This window comes from Enhydra lutris, unplaced genomic scaffold (genome assembly GCF_002288905.1).
Source record: "Enhydra lutris kenyoni isolate GAN:26980312 unplaced genomic scaffold, ASM228890v2 scaffoldscaffold12, whole genome shotgun sequence".
Taxonomy (NCBI): Eukaryota; Metazoa; Chordata; class Mammalia; order Carnivora; family Mustelidae; genus Enhydra; species Enhydra lutris.
The window spans coordinates 66,607,811-66,628,988 of NW_019154096.1; the positions used below are offsets into that span (position 1 = coordinate 66,607,811).

The 21,178-nt window shown below is 43.7% G+C and overlaps 1 protein-coding gene across 1 annotated transcript in view; it reads right to left on the minus strand.

Moving 5' to 3' along the window:
* LOC111145186 (GDNF family receptor alpha 1) overlaps positions 1 to 21,178 on the minus strand; it is a 203,587-nt gene that overhangs the window by 138,935 nt on the left and 43,474 nt on the right. The window contains exon 5 of the mRNA XM_022499905.1: positions 4,415 to 4,429. Coding sequence (XP_022355613.1) covers positions 4,415 to 4,429 — 15 coding nt within the window. The remainder of the gene's footprint in view (positions 1 to 4,414; positions 4,430 to 21,178) is intronic.

Here is a 21,178-nt window from a genome sequence, read left to right on the forward strand (position 1 = left end):
AAGCAATGCCATCCATTGTGAATTCTGAAGCTGATGCTTCAAAATGGGCTTGTGAATAGGTTACGCTTTTGAAACCGCAATTCTTTTAACCTTAATTCCCAGCCACAAGGCTCTGCTTTCGCCCAAGTTCTTTAGACAATGGTCATAACTGGTAGTATGGCATATTTCTGGACTCTATTAACTGAAATCCAACTAAAACTCACCAAGACAGAGAATCAGCAGGAAGCCAAGTCAGGTCAGGAATCTCCCCAACTCTCTCATTTTACAGATGGGAAAACTGAGGCTACAGGGCAAAGCAACCAGCCTGTTGGGAGCCAAACTAAGGTCTCCTGCACATTTAACGTATATATTACTATGTAATACATATGATACGCTTTATTGTATATTGGAGAGAAGTGGCTCTTTAAAATCTAAAGATTAGTAGAGGAGTATTTTAATAATGTTCTTGATGGGCACAATTTGCCAGCCTTAAGGAGAGGAGGTGTAAGTTATGGGCACAACACTCCCCACGGGTAAAGTGGGCAGAAAGTGGGACACTCAGTGGAGGCCAGCTGGCCAGGAACAGGCTGCAGGGGCCCACTAAGGGGAGTGCTTAGGGCCTGGGGGCAGGTGCCCATCTCAGCCAAGCCTGAGCCCCTGATCCTGGCTTTAATTTCTCACACATTGTTCTTACGCATTTTCACAGAAACCAGTGTGGGATCTTTCACGCAAATGGACCACACCTTCTGACTTCCTTCCTCCAGTCTCGGGAAGACATTCCTACCCTCTTCTCATTACTTCATCTCACACAATACTCTCCCTCACTTGCAATCTCCCACCTCACCAGCTTCCTTCTGGTCCTTGAATATTGGGGTGTTCCTGCCTGTTGGGGTTCCTCCATATCCCCCAACCGCTGGTCCTTCTTGGCATCCTCTCACCATCCCATCTAAAGTGGCCCTTCTCGCCACAAGCACCCCATCCTATGACATCTTCCTCACTGCCCGCATCCCTCAGACTGTGCCTTGATTGTTTACTAGCATGCTTGGCATCGGTACCCCCCAAGCTAGACTGTGAGTTCCCTGAGCACAAAGCCCTTGCTGTCTCATCTATCCCCGTTTCCCCAGGGCCTAGAAAGTGCCTGGCCCATTATTACCAGCCATAAAATAAACAAGTACACTATGTTTGAGAGCTGTCAACAATTACTTGAGCAGAAAGAAAATCTCTTTAATAGCAAGACCCCAGCTCCAGGCGAGAACGGAGCGGGAGGAAAGGCGAGGCCTCCTCCGGCTCCCAGTGCAGCCGGGACTTCAGTTCACAGCTCAGAGTGCAAAATTAACTCAGTGGTGAAGTCTTTATACTGCGCCCACTTACGCTTTCCAACACCCTGCCGAGTGGCACCGCTCTGATTTCCAAGCCACTCACCCGGGCTCTGTTCGATTTCAGAATCAAGGCTGAGCCTATGGATGAGTATTCAAAAGGTGCTTCAGTAACTTCAAATGAGGCGTGCGTGCATGTGTGTGTGTGTGTGTGTGTGTGTGTGTGTGTGTGGTCCTGACTTCATTATTAAGCGATGGATATAAAAGTGCTCTAAAACTCGAGATTCCAGACACGTGTGCCCACACAGCGTTTTCAGCTGCGTCTGATGTTGTGAAGGGCCGTTCTACGGCACTTGGGCAGCGCTGAGAGCCATCCACGGGCGCAGGAGCTCTGCGGACAACAGAGAACGGGGGTCACTTAAGGCTCCTTGAAAACGCGGCCCCACTGCCCTGGAACTCGGCTACACAGTGGGCGCAGCCGCGGGCCCACTGGTCCTTGACGGTCCTCATGCCCTGCAGGTCTAACCGCCCCAGCAAGCGGCCTCTGCAGATGAAAGAAATGAAGCAAACTCTAAAACGGCCCAGGAGCTGGCCGGAAACACACTGCCACGTGCACACACCATGGATGCAGCCAAGAAAGGCCCAGCAGTCGCTGCTGCGCTGTCACCTCCTCTAACAAGATTGATCTGCAGTGAAATAAAAGATAATGCAATCCAGGGGAAATAACTTTGGTTTCCTCTGAGAATGTCTGATGTTGGCAGCTTGCGAGGCTGCCTCCCTCTTCGGCCCGCCACGGGGCCCAGCGGCCCAAACGCGCAGGGGGGCACGTGTCACTCATGCACCACCAGAGGCGCGGACCGACAACGCGGTGTCTCCTGCGAGCACCCCGGACTCCCCCCGCAAAGCCAAAGCTGGCAGAGCCTGGATGCCCTCGGCGGGGTCAGGAAGCCCCAGCCGGTCAGAGTTCCCACTGTGTGTGTGGGTGGACGGCCCCCTCCTGCTGCTCATCTGAAGCCACAGTTTTCAGGTTGCTTATTTCTAGCACCCTCCGGGGTCCCACCCTGCGTTTCAAATCAATGACACAATTCTGGAACAGAGTTTCAACCACAGAAGACATGGCCCAGTCGCGTTTTGGACTCTGTAAGCCACGACCTTTTGTCTTGGTCTGACTTGATCATCACCAACACATCGGAACTGTCGCATTTTAGTGGGCACTTGTTTCCTCCACAGGATGGCCAGAAGCAAAAGTAAGGAGGGGGCACCAGGTGGCAGGTTCTTGGCTACCATCTCAGAAAACGTGCCACCATATGAAATGGTCCTAGAAGGCCAGCACCATGTAAATAATTCACAAAAGCCAGTTGAGCTCTCTTCACTTGAAATCCTAGTAATACCATACAGCCTCCCATGGGGCGACAGGCAACTAGCAGCTTCCATGTCGGGAAGAAGCTCTCAAGTCCCGATAGCCAGTGATTTGCAGATGATTATAACTTTTGCTCTGCATATCACTGTTACTGACAGGCAAACCCCATCAATTCAGTGGCATGACGGATAATAAAAGGAGGCAAACTTGACATCGGGAGCCCTAATAAGCCATTTTTTATACCAACCATGACAGCCGTGAATGCTCGCGATCGTTCGAAGAAAAACCAGACCCCTTAGAAGTCTTTTCTCTCCCTGTTCTCCTGGGACCTTGGCACTCGTGCACCAAAGAGACTTCCTAAACCCAAGCGTTTTGTGTCTCAAAGGAGGAACACAATGCAGCGTTGCATGGCGCCTGTAGTCTAGTTCATGCAAAAAAAAACCCTTCTCCTCCCAGAGCGTTGCCACGGGCCCCCAGTTTGTCAAGGAAGGACACACACGGAGCAAGGGGGCCCTGACAGCAAGGACTTCAGTACATCAACAGTCACGGCACCTTTTCAATTTTGCTCATCTCTTAGTCTCTAGCCAAATGGAACTTATTACTTATAGCTTGTTGGGATTTATGAATTATTTATAAAAGTAGGTCTATGACTCCAGACTCTTAAAAGACAAACACAACAGTCCCCTCATTGTTACCCACAAATGCGCTTCTCTCAGAGAGAGCAGGCAGACATTCTCCACAACACACGCCGCGTGTTTGGGCTGAAATAATCGTTGTGAAAATATCAAGCCTGGGAGATTATTCGGGAGCTATTTATGGGATGCCAAGATGTATTTTTAAAATGGTGTCTTTTCTTCTGTGCCAGCCTTGGATTCAAGAGAGACATAGCAAACGTGTGCCACAAACGTATTTCCCGGCCTGAATATAGTTACGCCCTGCTGATGCTACCCAACGGTTCCAGACTGATTAAAGAAAAGAAAAAAAAAAAGGGAAAGAGGCCGCACCCCCTTCACGTGTGTCTGGCAGGTTCAACGAGGCCACGCACATGAGTCTCCCTCAGCATCCCAGAGAACAGGTGCTGGCTGGGCATCCTCAGTGAGGATAAAAACATGCATGGGACGCAGCTCAACTTTCCATCTCTGGCTCCCCAGAACGCATGACCTTGGCTGGAGAAATAGGGTAGACACTGCATGCCCTCGCTGGCTCCATCTCTGTCACAGGCCCAGCTGGAGGGGTCGCCAGGGGCACCTGGGTTGAAGGTATCCTACCAGGGTCTTGTCTGCACCTCCTCTCAGGATAGCGACATGTTTGTTTGGCAGAGAAAAGAAACCCCCACGAGGAGCCGGCATTGGGAGCCCTGCCCCAGTGGCAGCTGGCCCTGTACAGGAGCCCTGAGGGACAGGGGCCTTCTAGCTGAACCCTCGCCCCGGAGACACCTGCTCCTCACACGTCCCACGAGTCCCAAGCATGCTGTTCCTTGACGTGGGTCCAGCCATGACTGTCCCCAGTGTACCTGCCCAGAATGTCCAGGCCCCACCTCCAGGCATGGTCCAGAGGCAGAGGTGGGACAAGCAGAGGCCCAGAGAGGCCGATGGCACTTCAGGCCACCTTAGGCTATTTGTCCCCATGGTGTCTCCTAAAGCACCGGTGACGAGTCCACAGTGAATGAAAAGCTCCATAACCCTCTGCGCACAGACAACACCCTTGTTCCCAAAAGAGCACAGCCAGTGGAGAAGCAGGCAGGAGACCGTGAACTTACCTTGCTGGAACATATCTGCCAGGAGGGCGGAGAAAGAGAGGAGAGCAGGGGGAGAGAGAGGAGAAAAACATATTAATAATGATGCTGAAAATGACGACGACGATCATCACAGCTAACAGATGCTGACTTCGTTGAGCGCTCTGGGCACAGTACTTCCTTTAACTCAGAGGTAGTGGTCAAGAGCTCGGGCTCTGGGATGGAACTCCTGGGTTTAAGTTCTGGCTCAACACTTACTAATGCTGTGGCTTACACTTCCCAAACCACAAATAGACAGGAGTACTGGAAAGACCAAACAAATAATGTCTTCTGTTTTAAGAGCTTAGGTCAGTGTCCAGCACATAGCAAACATAATTTGGTGGTTGTCGTTAATATTAATATTATTTTTCACAACGACCCTAGAGAGTAGGTTGTATTCTCATCCTTATTCAACAAACTTTCGAAAGTGAGATTGGAGAAGGTTGGGTCACTCATCCAAGGCCACGGAGGAGTAAGCAATGGGCTCAGCACTGAACCCAAAGATCTGATTTCAAAACCCGTCACCCCTCACCCACCACTAAGTGTCTGACTGGTTTATACATAACACAAAAGCAACAACGCCACACAACAGAATAAACAGAGGAAGCATCTACAAATATACCAGGGTTCCATATTTAAATCCCAGAAAAAACCATTCATATGAATTCTCTGCATCATAACTCGCAACAAATGACACCATGTCTTCACATTAATCCTAGGTCAAAGTCTGTTAAAAGGTGAAAAAATACTAATTTTTTTCAACAAATACTGGGGAGGCCATATGCCAAACACTCTGTCTGGCCCTGGGAAACATACGTCTAGCAAAAGGCATAAATGAACAAGCAGTCACTAATATCCCCTAAGGGTAACAACCAACAAGGCATCTAACACCTTACATTCACTTTTTCCTGTTTATAGACTTTATAATAAATGGACTCATACGGTATGTATTTTTCCTTTCTGCCTTTTTTTTTTTTTTTTTTGCTGCACAGCAATTGTGGGAGTCACCCATGCCCCATGTAGCATGTAATAGTGGATCATTCATTCTCTTTCCCATGTAGTATTCCACAGTGCAATTATGCCCTAATTTATTTTCCCCTTGTAATCTTAATGAACATTTGGATTGTTTTCAGTGTTTGACAGTTAGGCATCGTGATGAGTCTGTTTGTACATATCTTTTGGTGAACAGATGTGCATACATCAAGTCCTTTTCATTCAGGCTCGTCCTGCTTCTACTGCCTCCCAGTCACCCCAGAAGTACTCTTGGCCGCTCACATCTCTCACTCAGTAACTTAAAGATGGAAGACAGTGCTGGTAGGAACACAGTCCCACCCAGAGTGAGCCAGCGCCTGCCCTGCTAAGGGGGCTGCAGATAGGTACAAAACTTCTGGAAGACAGCTTGACAAGATGTAAGGAAATGTTAACTATACAGTCCTTGACCTAACAGTACTGCTTTCAGGAACTTAATCTGAGGAAATAACTCATGGCACCGAGTAAGTCTACAAGGATGTTCATTGCAGCATTGTGTATAATGGCAAAATGATGGATATTGCCCATTTGTCCACAGGGAATCAAACCACAAATAATTTATCCCACACGATGGATTATGGTGCAGCCATTTAAAATGATTATTTAAAGACTCTGATTGCATTTGAAGGAAAAGAAATCAGACAGCAATGTGAAACATGTATCCTGAGCCCATCTGCGTGGGTGTATGCCTGCGTCTATCTCCACGAAGACAGAGAGCCATGGAAATGTTTGTCCTCAGTGATGAAATGCGGGGTTACGTCCTTAAAACTTATGTAAGCACTTCTGTATTATTTTAATTTTTTAACAATGCCATGCTTTTCATCTATACTCTGAATTTTAAAACTTTATCTTCATATTAAAAACTACATAAGAGGGGCACTTGGGTGACTCAGTGGGTTAAAGCCTCTGCCTTCGGCTCAGGTCATGATCCCAGGGTCGTGGGATCGAGCCCTGCATCGGGCTCTCTGCTCAGCAGGGAGCCTGCTTCCCTTCCTCTCTCTCTGCCTGCCTCTCTGCCTAATTGTGATCTCTGCCTGTCAAATAAATAAATAAAATCTTTAAAAAGAAAAAAAACTACATAAGAACTCTATCGTCAACATCGAATTTGCTGCCATTCAACAGCTACAACAGCAGCTCCTTACAAGATCACAGAGAGTGGAGAGGCACACGCACCTTTCGAAGAAGAAATACGCACCTGGTAGACTGAGCAGCCCACAAGGACAGAATCCCCGTGGGAGCAGTTTTCATTCTGCTGGTGCAGATGTGACGCTCTCGAGGGGCGTCTTTCATATGCCATACACAAGCTCCCCAGGGCGCAGCCAGGCTGTGGCTCAGGGATGGCAGGGCTGTAGGCTCATGATGCCCAGGGAGCTGGCTAAGAACAGCACCCCATCCTTCATATTCACAAAAGCTAACTGGGATTGTAAATGGGCATAGTGGTCTGTTACAAGACAGCCAGCTCTGCCCTAACATATATATGCAGTGTATTACCTCCTAACTTCAATCATTCTTCATTGGCACAGGTTTGACCCAGCAGTGTCCGGAGACCATGAGAAGGACCACATGTGGCTTCCTAAATACACCTGCCATATGCATTTGCTTGCCTGGAACGCCCCGTCAGAACCACCCACCCTCTGACCAGCCTGCACACCGGAAGGAGCCCTCCTCCTCACCCTTCAAATATTACAGCCACTGCGAAGTTTCACACAGCCTATCCCCACAGACAGGAAGTCACTATTTCTCACCTCTGTGCCCCTAGAGTAATGTGTGCACGTTGCAATTACCGCTTATATTATAATTAGTTATTTATGTAGACCATGAGCTCCCGAGGACAAGAGTTACATGTTTTAATCATCTTTGTGGGTCCTCACTGCCTGGTGTGGTATGCTCCCACATGGGAGGGAAGGAAAGAGGGCTAGTGTGTCTTAGTGCTCATCTGGTCCAACCCCCTCACTTTACAGATGAGGAAACTGAGTCCCACAGAAATAGGAGACTTTTCCCAAGATCACACATGGCCCTAAAGACTCAGCGAGGACTACATGAGATCCATTTAACCTTCATGAAGCACAAAAGCTCATCCTATTATTAGCAAAGTACAAATTAGAGATTTATCATTCTCCTCTAATGAATCCAGACAAAAATTTCCAACCTTGAAAACATCAGTGAAATAAGATTAGTCTCTCAAATACGGATCCAGTCTCGACATCCGTCCAGGATCCTCACCCTCCTCTCCATGGCTTTTGACAGAGATGGCTTCCTTCGAAATTCAGTATGGATTTGAGTCACTGGAAAGTATCAGGGGATGGGGAGGGAAGAACTTCAGGCAGGGGTTTAGTCACGTTATTCCTTCCAGTTTCACTGTATATTTCATGCTTTAGCAGACAATTCTGCATAGAGTGCTATTCATATCTTCTAATTCCAAAAAGCTCTCTTGATTTTCATATAGGCTATTTTAGATTTAAGGAAAAAAAAGGTTTTTCAGCTTCATTCACATTTTGCACCTTTTCATTCAAATGTAAATTTTAATAAACACTAGTATAAATATTACAACAATTTTGCACATGAGTTATCTTGTAATTTACACTCTAAATTTATGTCTTTTGTAGTCTGTGGCATATATCATTCCGTTCTTAGCATTAGTTAGCTCTTTGCTCTGTATAATAACGGCTTGGGCGCCGTCTTCAAAATTTCACTTTGCGAGACTGAAACAGCCATCTAGACTCGGGCTCTAATGATTCATGGACAGAAGAACCAAAAACAAGTAAGAAGAAGGTAAATCCTGCGCTGTTTGACTACATTTTACCTTCCCCAAAATTCCGGCCCTCAGAAGATATTAGCCACAAAAATACTCTTAACATCATGTACTCTGGTGTCTGTGCTCATCACCCCCAACTCCCAAGTCAAAGGGACTCATCACTCATAAAACTCAAAAACAGTCTCAAACCTGAGTGTGGTATTTGACCTGCAGGCTAACCAATCACTAGGAATCGTATGGTAGTCGATCACTTACACACTCTGAACTTGAAGTTCCTTGTTGATGACCCGGAGATATTTCAATGCCCACACTTTGGTCTTGGGCAGTATTTAAGTTAAATAATTTACACAAACGTTCTCCCATCGGCTGCTGTGAACACTCACTCTGAGAGTAAGACCCAGCGCCATCTTTCCTGCTCTCCCAGGAGTGGGGAATCACACAAGCACAGAGCTGGGAGGTGCCAGCAGCCACCCAGCCACCGTCAGGTTGAGGCCAAAGGACACCAGAGACACTTGTGCAGAGGAAATAAACCCCTTCAGACAAAGCTCTGCTCACACTCACTTCCCTCAAACCCAATCATTCCCGTGAACAAAGGCAGCCTGTTCTCCAGCCCTTCCCCCACCCCCTGAAGCCATTCTGTCCTATAGATAGATGAAAGGCCAAGGAGAAGTGGGTGACTCAGATGTGGGAAGAAGAAAATGAGAAGGAACTCATATTTGTCTTTCTTAGCCTCGATGTCCAGTTTCTTCCATTAGGAGTGAGCATCAAGGGTACTTGCCCTCCTCTCCCACAGCTGTTGAGAGATTCACACCCCAGAGATCTTTAATGCACTGAGTCCTCCAGAGACAGGGGCCATAAAAAAGACTAGATTACTTACTTATTATTATTAATAAGTTATGACAATTAGGCTGGGTGATTCCTAAACGTTGATTAAAAACTTTATTGAGTGCTACTCATTCACATGGCTAGTGTTTACCTCTATTAAAAATGATTTAACTACACTCTGGGTGAACCCCTCTCTTGTGCCTGGGTTAATAATTAGCAGTGCACCGAGCCACGCGGATTAAGTGAGTTGGCTCTCCTTTTTTTATCTATTGCTTTATTTTATGAGGAGAACTGGATGGCAGTCTTATTGCCCATTCAGTCTGCTAGGAATAATTTACTATTTCAATCCACAGTCCATGGCTGTGGTTAGAGAAACCTTCACTATTATTACAATATCACACTTAGCCCACACCCCACAGTATTAAAGATATGCCAAACAGCGAAAGTGTGCCTGACTTCATAAGACTAGGGGAGGTAAAGTTACCAGTTCTCAAACAATGTAATCATACTACTCTCTCAATTTTGCTTTCTTTTCTAGGTTAAATTATATATGAGGGGAGTTTAGTTTCTTGAAAATGCATGCACTTAACTCCCATTTAAGAAGTCTCACCTGGGGAGATAGCTGTCTTGTGAGTCCTCCTGTGGTTTGAGCTACAGAAAGAAAATTCTCTTTCAAGTACAAGTGCTTTTACAGTAAAGCACTGTAAATTTTACTGGGACCCAACTAACCAGGGGCAAAGGGAGGGACATAGGGAACAGGTGAAATGAACGAGGCTTCCTTGAATGGGCTAAGGTTCACCATTAACCAAAATCAGTTTCAAGATCAGCAGAGCTACCCCCTCACCAAATTTCAAAATCCAGCCAGCTTTACCCATGGATATGAAGAGTTACTAGAATTCAGTCTGCATACTGCTATAAATCTCTATGAATGAAGTGAATTCTTTCTTTTCTATGTTGAAAAGTGGGCACACCAATGCCTCCTCTCTCGTCTTACATAAGCACTCCAGAGTAGTTCTGCTTGATATTGATAAAGCCAAGGTCCAAAAAATGGCAGGTGGGTTTCCCAAGGAGGGCTGGGCTAATTCCTTCTCTCTCAGATATGATCCACTGCCATGTTACCACATAATTATGGCCACTGGATCCCATGACCTAAGACTGGGTCCTAGCCCCCAGCCAGGGGTAACCTCCTGTAGCCAGTGTTCCCATCTATAAACCATGAATGGGAGAGATAAGCTTCTTCCCTAGCCTGGGGCTATGATGAAGATCAGGTTGGGTAATTTAATCAGAATAGAGAGAAGGACTTTGGCATCAGATCATGGAAGCTCAAATCCTTGCTAGTTCACCATCCTAGCCATGTTGGACTAGCTATTTAACCCCCATGGGTCTTAGTTTTTTCATTTATAAAATGGAAATAATATAACTTTCTTTTTAGACTCAAAGGGACAACCAAGATGCGTGTAAAGCAATTAGCACGTAGTAGCTGGTTTATGGTACATGTTCAATGAGTGAAAGTTAATGTTATTGTAATAATAAGCAATAGGATGGCATAGCAAAGAGCTCAGGTCTTGAAGTCAGAGCTGGTTCCACGTCTGACTGTGTGACCTTTGCCTTTAAGAATAAATAAAGGGTTCTGCTGCTTGAGTAAATAAATTTTAAAGTCTGAATACAACAGACCACTTAAGTGGAGCCCCTTCCTATCCAGGTGCAAGTCTGTGCTCTCCTGGAGCACGGCCAGCGCCAAGGCTCCTCCAGAGCCCCGGCATGGCCTCCATGGCACCACCCGGAGCTGTGATTAGTCTCCTGTGTCTCCAAAGCCAGACAACTCAGGCAGCCACGTGGCCACGCAGCCCATCTCCACACTCCTCCTGTCTCCCCCAGGCTCCCTCAGACAGCTCGAACTGAACACAGTCCCCTGAGTCACCGTGACTGGGCACTAGGCCTCCCTCCTCAGTCTCCAGCCCTTGATATCAAACACTCACCCATTCTTTCATGCGCGTAGGCCTTGTTACCTCCCTCTGCTTTTTCTTCACTGTCTCCCTCTGGGTGCTGGCTAGGGAACGTTCTATGGTGTTCCTTGCTCCTGGCCTCTCCTCACCTTCTCTCATGTTAGAAATGAAGACCAATACGTTGCCTGTCATTGGTGGACCTCTGAAGGCACGTGGCAGTCAGTAAATGTCTTCTAGTATTTGTGAGTAAGAAAAAAAAATTTTTTTAAAGCCCTGAAGTACCTTCCTGCTACATTTTCTAGGGAATGTGCTACCAACATCAATCTTGGGCCACGCGCTTGTAACCCCATCAGCCAGCCCTGACTTGGGGAGGCAGTGTAAGAGATACAAGCTAGGAAGCCCTGAAGATTTTTACGACAAGCTATCCTTAGTATATCTCATTCCTAGCACAGAGGGATAAAGCTCTTAACTACTGAAAGAACATAAAAAAATAGATTTAGGAATAATACTTTTTATGATTGCATTCTGTATACTGTGAAAGTTATGTTCGAATGTGCTAGTACTTTATGGAGCTGATAAAGGAGAACAGTATGGCTTCCCAGCTAGCAGTGTATTTTATATCCATTTAAAATGTTTTCTCTTAAATCGAATTACTTTTTGAGTAATTATAATAAGACTAATCTGGGCTTAATGAATTCATGTACAAATACTTTAGACTGCATTATTAAAACCTCTATGATATGAAACTATATTAAACTCAATCCCTCCAGCAATCAGCATTTTTCTTTGAAAAGAAAAGCATACATGACTTTCTCTGAATTCTTTTAAATCAGCTAACTGAGAAATCACAAGAAGCCACGTTGATAGCTCAAACAAAAGAAGAGTTTGATAAATAATACTGTTCTAATTTCCCTAAACTTACATGTCTGAATATTAATTGGGGGGGGTCACAGAAAGTATTTTTTTTTAAAGATTTTGTTTATTTATTTGACAGAGATCACAAGTAGGCAGAGAGGCAGGCAGAGAGAGAGAGAGGGGGAAGCAGGCTCCCTGCTGAGCAGAGAGCCCGACATGGGCTGGATCCCAGGACCCTGGGATCATGACCTGAGCCGAAGGCAGAGGCTTTAACCCACTGAGCCACCCAGGCACCCCAGAAAGTATTTTTATTAGGCATCCACATATGCAAAAGGCTGAAGAGGCAGGCACCTTCCAGAAGAAATCAGTTTGGCTCTGATTAGCAATGCTAAGACCACTATTGATATTAAAAAAAAAAAAAAAATCAGCCTACAGCAATCAAGCCTTATGTCCTAAAAAGTCTCCCAACACAATGGCCTAAATATCTGGATTCTATCCACAGTAGAGGCAAAGCCACTCATCTCTGCGATTTGATTCCTCCGGCTACAACCTGGTTTGATCTCTGAGGTCCCTTCCAGTTCTAAAGCATGATGGTTTTAAGTTTAAAATTACACACATTATCTCAAATGTGCTCTTACGGCGTACAGCTTACACGTCATCATACCCACGTTAAATTACATTCACAGAAAAAAAAATTTTATTCCCTGCATTTCACATATATCCACAAACATATCCATGATACAGCTGGTGGTTTCTAATTTATCCCAAGATATTATCTCGGTAGTAAAGTCTTTTTTTCCCATTACACATAAATTATAAACCATCTGAAATCTTTACGGTTTTCATGATGTCTTCCGTTGATTTTTATGCCCCCCACCCAACATATACTTTCCAAAAGATGTTCTAGCCATTCTGTTTCCAAGTCAACTGATTTCAGTACCTATGTGTTCCTCACGCAGGTCTGGGAGAGCCAGGCTTTGACAGGATTGGTTGCCCAGATTTCTAAATTCAAACTAGATGTTTACAAATGTCCAACAGGATATGTCTCTCTCTTTGCCAGGTGATCGTTACCAGGGTAGACAACTTTTAAGTAAACATAAGACAATGGCCATCATCATTATTCTGATGGTTTGGCACAGATTACTATCAGGAGAGCTCCCAGGAGCCAGAGACAATTAAAGTCTGAGTTCAGAGAAGCTCCCACCAGCATCAAGCATTGCTGATTAGAATGATTTAGGAAGTGAATATGTTTTGGCAAACTGGCCTGCATCTTCAGGGAGAACGTTCGGCCCTGGGAAACACTCTGGCCCAACCTCAGTTTCAGCCTTGCCCTACCATAAATCCTCGGAATAAATGGGGACAAATCATTTAAGCACCCTAGGTCCCAAAGCAGATTTGACTAGAACACCTCTGGCATCCTTTCCAGGTCTATGGTTCTCACCTGAACGTCCCAGGAACCCTTCCTCGGGACTCAGCTATACACCCCAAATCACCTGCCTGTCCCCCTGGTGCACTAATGCACTCTTGCCATTTTCTCTCTCTCTCCACCTGAGCTGAAAGTACCAGGATGCCAGGGATGTTCTGTCCATTAGAATCCCAAAGTCTGAGGCAGAATATTAGAGTATAGTGGACACATCTTCATAGTAATAATAACTAAAATGCTTCCAGAGTGCTCAATATATCACCCACTATTTTAAGTACTTCACACAGATTGCCTTAATCCTCTCCATTCCCCGAAAAGTTAGCAATTATTATTATTCTCATTTTACATACACAGAAACGGAGGAGCAGAGAGGTTAGCTGAAGTTACCAAAGGTCACAGGGAAGCAAGTGATCTGGCTTCACACCCCAGCTCCTAACCCTGACACTACACTGTCTCTTAATGAATGGCCAATGGATAGACGTGTGGAAGCTTAACAGCCCAAGTACCTCAGTCCTTCAAACAGTTCAGGGAGTTAGCATAAGCCATACCCATAATATTTTTTTTCATATCTGCATCCCCATAGTTCCAGAATGCCAACCACAATTCTTTCTTTACCTTTATTATCTGTGGATTTGGGGTCCCATTGTGGAAATCACCTGGGTGAGCCCTGACTTTGTTAAAACTTTACAAATAATCTTAAAAAAAAAAAACAAAACACCATCTCTGTAGGTTTATGGCAACCCCTGAGGTAAAGTAAGGATATGGGGACAAGACGCAGAGCCAGATGTAAGGCTAAGGATTCTAAGAAGCAGCTAAGGAAAGGGAGAACAATTCAACACAGGGCCGCACACCAGAGTGACAAAGATCAGTGCCACTCACAGACGGGTCATCTTTCTGAGGCCCAGGGAAAGGAGAAAGGGAGAGGAGGGGGGATGGAAAGAGGTAGGGTGGGAGGAAGTGCGTTGTAGGCTATACTCATACGAGCTCTGCAGTCACAGAGTTGGAGCCAGGAGCTGGTTCAGCCACTGGCCAAGTTCACTGCCCCCTCCGAGGCTCTGCACCCCCACCGGGTACCCTGGGAGCCACAGACGCTTTCATGGGGATTCAACCTCATGCAGCTCCTAAAGTCAACAGTGCCCCACACACAGAAGGTTCTTAGAAGCAGGTGTTTTGGGCAGAGACTTGTGAGAAATGAAGTTTCCTGATACCACGAAATCAACACACTTTTTTGGCCCCCTAGACCTTGTGTTTGTTGTGATGAGCAAAACATACTCGCAGGGATCTGAACGCAAAAAGCCTGCTCTCCACGCCCAGCAGCCCCCAGCAGCGAAGGACGCAGCCCAGGGGAAAGACGGGAGAAAACGTGCTGAGCGATGGGGCATTCACTCCCTCCTGGTCAGACTTGTTCCCGAGGAAGCAAGATCAATGTTTATTTTGTGAGCAAACATTAAGCCCTGAAGTATGACCCCATACTCTATATGACCTAAATGCCAGTATCTTGCCGAGAGAGGTGGGAGCGAGTAATTAAATATGAACAACAGGTACTTCATTAACCTTGCAGCGTGTGGGTCTTTCTTCTGGAAGGCTCTATGTTTTTTAAAGTCCTCTGCTCACTGGCTTGGTAGATAACGCGGTCCTCTCTCTGCCCCATCATGCCCGCGCGTGGCAGGACCTCACGTCAGGCTGAGCTCTTCTGCAGGGGAGCCAGGACCTTTCAGGGGGCAGAGGACCAAGAGAGCTGAGGACCTCCCGATCGGCCTCTGCAGCTGTAAGTTTTTATCCTTGAGAGGAAGAGCCGGCAAGTAATAAATGTTGGCACCACACAATACACCCCACTGGGCCGCTTTTCAGAAAGACAAGGCGAAGTTCACTCAGCAGCTTAAGATTCTTTTAAACCTGTATGATATTATTCACTGGCTTAGCACAGTCATGAGATGTAAATGTCATTTCATGAAGGATTTGCGCCATTGGCTGGCCCTGAAGGAAACGATCCCAGCATCTTACAGAGCTTGAGAAATTTTAAGCATGCTTTCTGTATAACATGTAGACATACACACACACACACACATACACACACGGACGCACAGGGTGTGTGTGTGTGTGTGTGTGTGTGTGTGTGTGTGTGTGTATTTTTTTTCCAGCATCCTGGCTATTATTCTTCAAATCCAGAAGCTGGGTTCTAGCTCCAGCCCTGTCCCTAACTGTTTATGGCTGGTTCTTAGTCTCTCTTGGAGTCCCTCAGTTTTCTCACCTGTAATTGAGGATAAGCCAAACTTTACTATTTTTTCGATGAAAACATAAGATAATGGATGTAATCACACCTAGAAAAAATAAAGTTAAATTTTTTGATGCCTTTTTAGCATTCCGTGGAGCTGATGTACTGTATTAAGCAATCAATGCACCTAAAGGAAACTAAAACCCAGATCCTACGGACAGCTTACGATAAAAAGGAGTGTCAGACACATGCAAGGCAAAAGTGTTAAATTCTTCAGAGAAAGTAAGACAGCAGAGTGAGGAAAGGAGAAATCTCAGGAATGGGGCTTCATGGACCAGGTCCAGACTGAGTTGGATCGCGAAGGGCAGTCTGAAACAAAGCCAACATTTATTGAGTCTTTATTTCTAAGGGTCCTCTTTAGAAATTATAGAATATATAGAGAGATTATATAGAAAATTATAGAAAATATATAGAAATATATAATTATATTTATGTATAAAATAGATAATATATTTTATTTATATGTAAACCTATATATAAAATTTATTTATATATAAAAATATATAGAAATATATAATTATAGAAAATATATAGAAAATATAATGCTCTCTAAAATTCTGAATTAAATATCATTCTCTATCTTCTTTTTGTCAGTAAGTTAATTTGCCAAAGATCCCAGCAGCAATCTCACTGTAGGACACTCCCTCGTCACCAGGGCACTGTAGAACCAAGAAGTGGAAGTGAGAGAAAAGGGAGAGACAGGACAAGTGACTCCAAAAAAAAAAAAAAATAATAAAATGGGCTCATGGGAAGCCAGAAAAGACCTAAGGAAGTGGAGACACATGCTGTATTCACAGACTGGAAAGCTCAATAATGTTAAGATATTCGTTCTCTCTAAATTGATCCATAGATCCAACACAATCCCAGCAGTAATTCTGCCAGACTTTTTGCAGGAAGTGAGAAGCCAATTCTAAAATTTATAAGAAATACAAGAATCAAGAATAGCCAGTCATCTTTCAAAAAAAAAAAAAGAATAAGAGCAGAGCAAAGTCAGAGGACTAACACCACTCAACTTTAAGACATATAATAAAGCCAGGGTAATCAACAGACAGTGTTACTGGCATTAAGACAGACAAGTCGATCAATAGAGTAGGATAGGGAGCACAGAAACAAACCTGCATTTCTACAATCATTTGATGTTTGACAAAGGAGTCAACTCAATCCAATGGGGAAAGGCAAGTCTCTTCAACAAATGGTAGTAGAGGATCCATAGAGAGAAAAATAAACTTAACTCCTGCCTCTCACCACACGCAGAAATTTATGATATGTCCTAGACCTATAAATAAATGCTAAAACTATTATTTTTCTAGGAAAAAGCATAAGAAAATATTCTAGTGTAGGAGTAGGTAAAGATGTCTTAGAAAGTATTCTGAAAGCAATAGCAATAAAAACAAAAAGAAGTTAACTTTTATCAAATTTTAAAACTCTGCTCAATAAAGGACATCATTAAGAAAATGAATAATGAGCTATTTTGGGGAGAAAATAGCTCATTATACCCGTATCTAACAAAGGTCTGGTATCTAGTATTTGTAAAGAACTCCTTCGACTCAGTAATAAAAAGACAAACAATGCAACATTTAAAGTGAGTGAAACACCTGAACAGACACTTCACAAAGAAAAACATACAACTGATCAATAAGCCCGGAAAGAAGTATCTAACATCGTTAGTCATATGGGAAATGCAAAATTACAACCACAATAATATATCAGTATGCACTCAACAGAATGGCTAAAATTAAAGAGACTCACAACATCTAATGTCATTGAGGATTCATAAATTGCACCTGAAACTCTCCATTGTTAGTAACAGTGTAAAATGCCATTACTTTGGGGAAAGGTCTGGTAATTTCTTAAAAACTAAACATATACCTACACCATGATCCCACAATTCTGCTCTAAGGTATTCACTCAAGAGAAATGAAAACATACATCCACAAAAACAACGTGTACACAAATGTTCATAACAGTCAGAAATAGTCCACGTGTCCATCAACAGGAGAATGGATAAACAAATTTAAGTATATTCATATAATAGAGTACTATTCTATAATAGAAAAAAATGGAAATAGTAATATATACAACAGGAATAAATCTCATTAATATCATGCTGAGCAAAAGAAGCCTTACACAAAAGAGTACATCCTGCCTGGTTTCATTAATATAAAATTCTAGAAGAGGCAAATGAATCAATGGGTGAAAAAAATGGCAGTACTCCCCAAACTGATCCACAGATTCAACATGATCCTATCAAATCCAGCTTTCTTTGCAGAATCTGGCAGGGGATCCTAAAATTCATATGGAATATTAAGGAATCTTGAAGAGCCAAAACAATCTTGAAAAAGGAGAACAACGTTGGAGCTCTCATACTCATACTTCCCAATTTCAAAACTTCCTACAAAACCACTGTAATCAAGACAGTGTCACATGGGTTAGACACATAGATCAATGGAATAGAATTGAGAGCCCAGGAAAAAACCTTCACTCACCCCTGGGGATAAAAATATGTTTATAAAAAATAAATTTAAAAAAAAAAAAAACCTTCACTCACATTTATAATCTACTGAATGTTGGATAATTCGATGGGGGAAACATAATCTTTTTAACTAATAGTGATGGGACAGCTGGATATACCCATGTAAAAAACTGGACTCTTATTTCACACTACATATAAAAATTAACTCAGAATGGATCAAACATATAACAAAACTACAGAACTCTTGGTATAATCACTATTCATATTTTGCCATGTTTCTTTCTATGAATATTCTTCTCATGAATATGTATTTCTTGCTTTTTTCCAGTCGAGATTACAATATAACAATATGTCAATGTTAATACAAAACACTTTATATGTATAATTCTGAAGAAGTAATCTAATTTAGGTAAGCACTAATTTTTCCTCTTTAAAATCATTCTCCTACCTTTGGACACATATTTCCAATTTCTTGCGTTAAACTGAAATTGAGGGGCACCTGGGTGGCTCAGTGGGTTAAAGCCTCTGCCTTCGGCTCAGGTCATGATCTCACGGTTCTGGGATAGAGCCCCAGATCAGGCTCTCTGCTCAGTGGGGAGTCTGCTTCCCCCTCTCTCTCTGCCTGCCTCTCTGCCTGCCTCTCTGCCTACTTGTGATCTCTGTCTGTCAAGTAAATAAATAAAATCTTAAAAAAAAGAAAAAAACTGAAATCGAGATTAGGAAAAAAAAAAACTCTTAAAGGGCTAAATCTTTGTGGATAAATATTTGTACCACTGAGCTGTACTGAGCTGAGAATTTAAATGAATGAATATAGTTTCTTAACTATGACATCAAAAGCACAAGCAATGAAAGAAAACACAGAGAGCCTAAACATCTTCAAAATTAAAAATTTCGTGTATCGGGGAGCATCTCTCTACTTGTTAGAAGGGATGCTGCCCAAGTCACTTAATAAAGCCAACTGCATCTTCAAAAAAAAAAAAAAAAAAAACAAAAACAAAAACATGTCTCAGAGAGCACCACTGAGAAAGTGAAAAGACAACCCACAGAATTACAGAAAGTAACTGCAAATCATCTATCTGATCAGGCACTTATATCTAGACTACATAAAGAATTACTATTACTTAAAAGTAATTTAAGTACTTAAAAAGAGAGCTATAACCCAATTGAAAAATGGGCAAAGAATCTGAATATACATTTCTCCAAACAAGGCACATAAATGGCCAATAAGCACATGGAAAGTCTCTCAATGGCATTAGGCATCAGGACAATACAAATCAAAACCACAGTGATGTAACACTTCACAGCCACTAGGATGGCTATCTGCAAAACAACAGGCAATACCCAGTGTTACTGAAGAGCAGTAGAGACTGGGAACACTGCTGCTGGGAATTCGAAAATATAGACTTGGGAGAAGAGTCTGGCATGACCTCCAAAGGTCAAATAATGAGTCACCATATGATCCATTCATTCGAGTCCCAGGTATACACCCAAAAGAAAGGAAAACAGATAAGGGGCCCTTGGGTGGCTCAGTCAGTTAATCATCCAACTCTTGATTTTGGCTCAGGTCATGATCTCAGTGTTGTGAGATGGAGCCCGCATCAAGCTCTGCACTGGGTGTGTAGTCTGCTTGGGATTCTCTCTCTCCCTCTCCCCCTCCTCTGCTCTCTCTCTCTCTCTCAAGAAAAAAAAGAAAGAAAGAAAGAAAGAGAAAGAAAGAAAAGAAAATGAAAGAAAAACAAAAAGGAAAACATATGTCCCCACAAAACCTTATATATGACTTCTCACAACAGCATGAGTCATAATCACCAAAAAGTGGAAACAACCAAAATGGCCATCAACTGGTAAATGGGTATTTCCAATGATGAGCTATACCAACCTCTGCCTCTCGGGGCCACAGCTGGGCAAGCCAATCTCATAACTGCATCCAACTCTTCATCTTATGAACACCATCTAATAAACTCGCGCACGTGGATGTTGGCACCATGCTGTGTGCTGGGCACAGATGAAAGACAGCATCTCCTCTCAAGGAATCGCAGCCTGGTGCCTCAGTCTACACCCAGCCATGGGCGGCCAGAGAGCCCTGGAACATGGGGAGTCTGAACTGAGATATGCTCTGGGTATAAAACAGATACTGCATTTCAAAGACTTGGTCAGAGAAAAAAGTAGAACAGTTAATAATTGTTTATACTGAATTACATGTCGAAATGATATTTTGGATTAATGGGGTGAAATTAAACGTTGAAGTTTATTCATCTGTGTGGGGTTTTTTTTGATATCTTGAATATGGTACAGAAATTTTTAAGTGACATATATAGCTTTGTACTCTTGGGTAGTACCGGTTTAGATTTTTAAACATAAATAAATCATCGAAATTCTCCTGATCCCCCGTGCGTTAGAGGATCATTTCATGCAGACTCTAAATGGTGATTAACTTTGAAGTCCACTCAGCAGTTATAAAATGCTTGCTGCCCTGCAATTATGAAGGCACAAAAGGTTCCTTGTTTGCTGCCCTCTGCCAATTGGTCCCTTGGACTAGAGTCGAAGATGTTCAGCACGGCCTTTAAACATTGGTGTGCCCAAGTCTTTACAAAGCACAAATGTTTCCCAAATAAGGCAGGCCCAGAAAACTTTGAACTCTTTAAGACACATGATCAAAAAGACAGCCTTTTTAAATGATTGAAGATCAGACTGAGATGACAGACCCCTATTCACAGAAGGAGAACTTTTCCTAAGAGGGGTTTCATCTCAAAGGGGCTTTGCATGTCATCTGGGAGGCTTCCCCGGGCATGTCACACTTGTGAACCCTGAATGGTTCAGGCAGGTTTCTGCTTCTCCTTCTCCAAGTCTCTCTTTGATCTTCATGTCCAGGTTAATAAGAACAGGGTCTGCGAAGCAGAGGCAAGCTCTAGGTCCTGGGCCCTGCTGAAACTTAACACAAAATCCAGAGGTATGTCTGCGCCCCAAGAAAGGAAACAGAAATGGACTTCCGTGTGGCAGGTGATAAAGATGTCATCACTGGGCAGCAGAGCCAAGACGCCCCATGTTGCTTCTTCTCCATCCCAACAACACCCAAAGAACCCTGTCAAACAACGGACACTTTCCTTCCTGCACTCTGGAGTTAAGAGATCAGATTTGGAGGCAAAGTAACATGGTCAGGGCTGGTAAGTG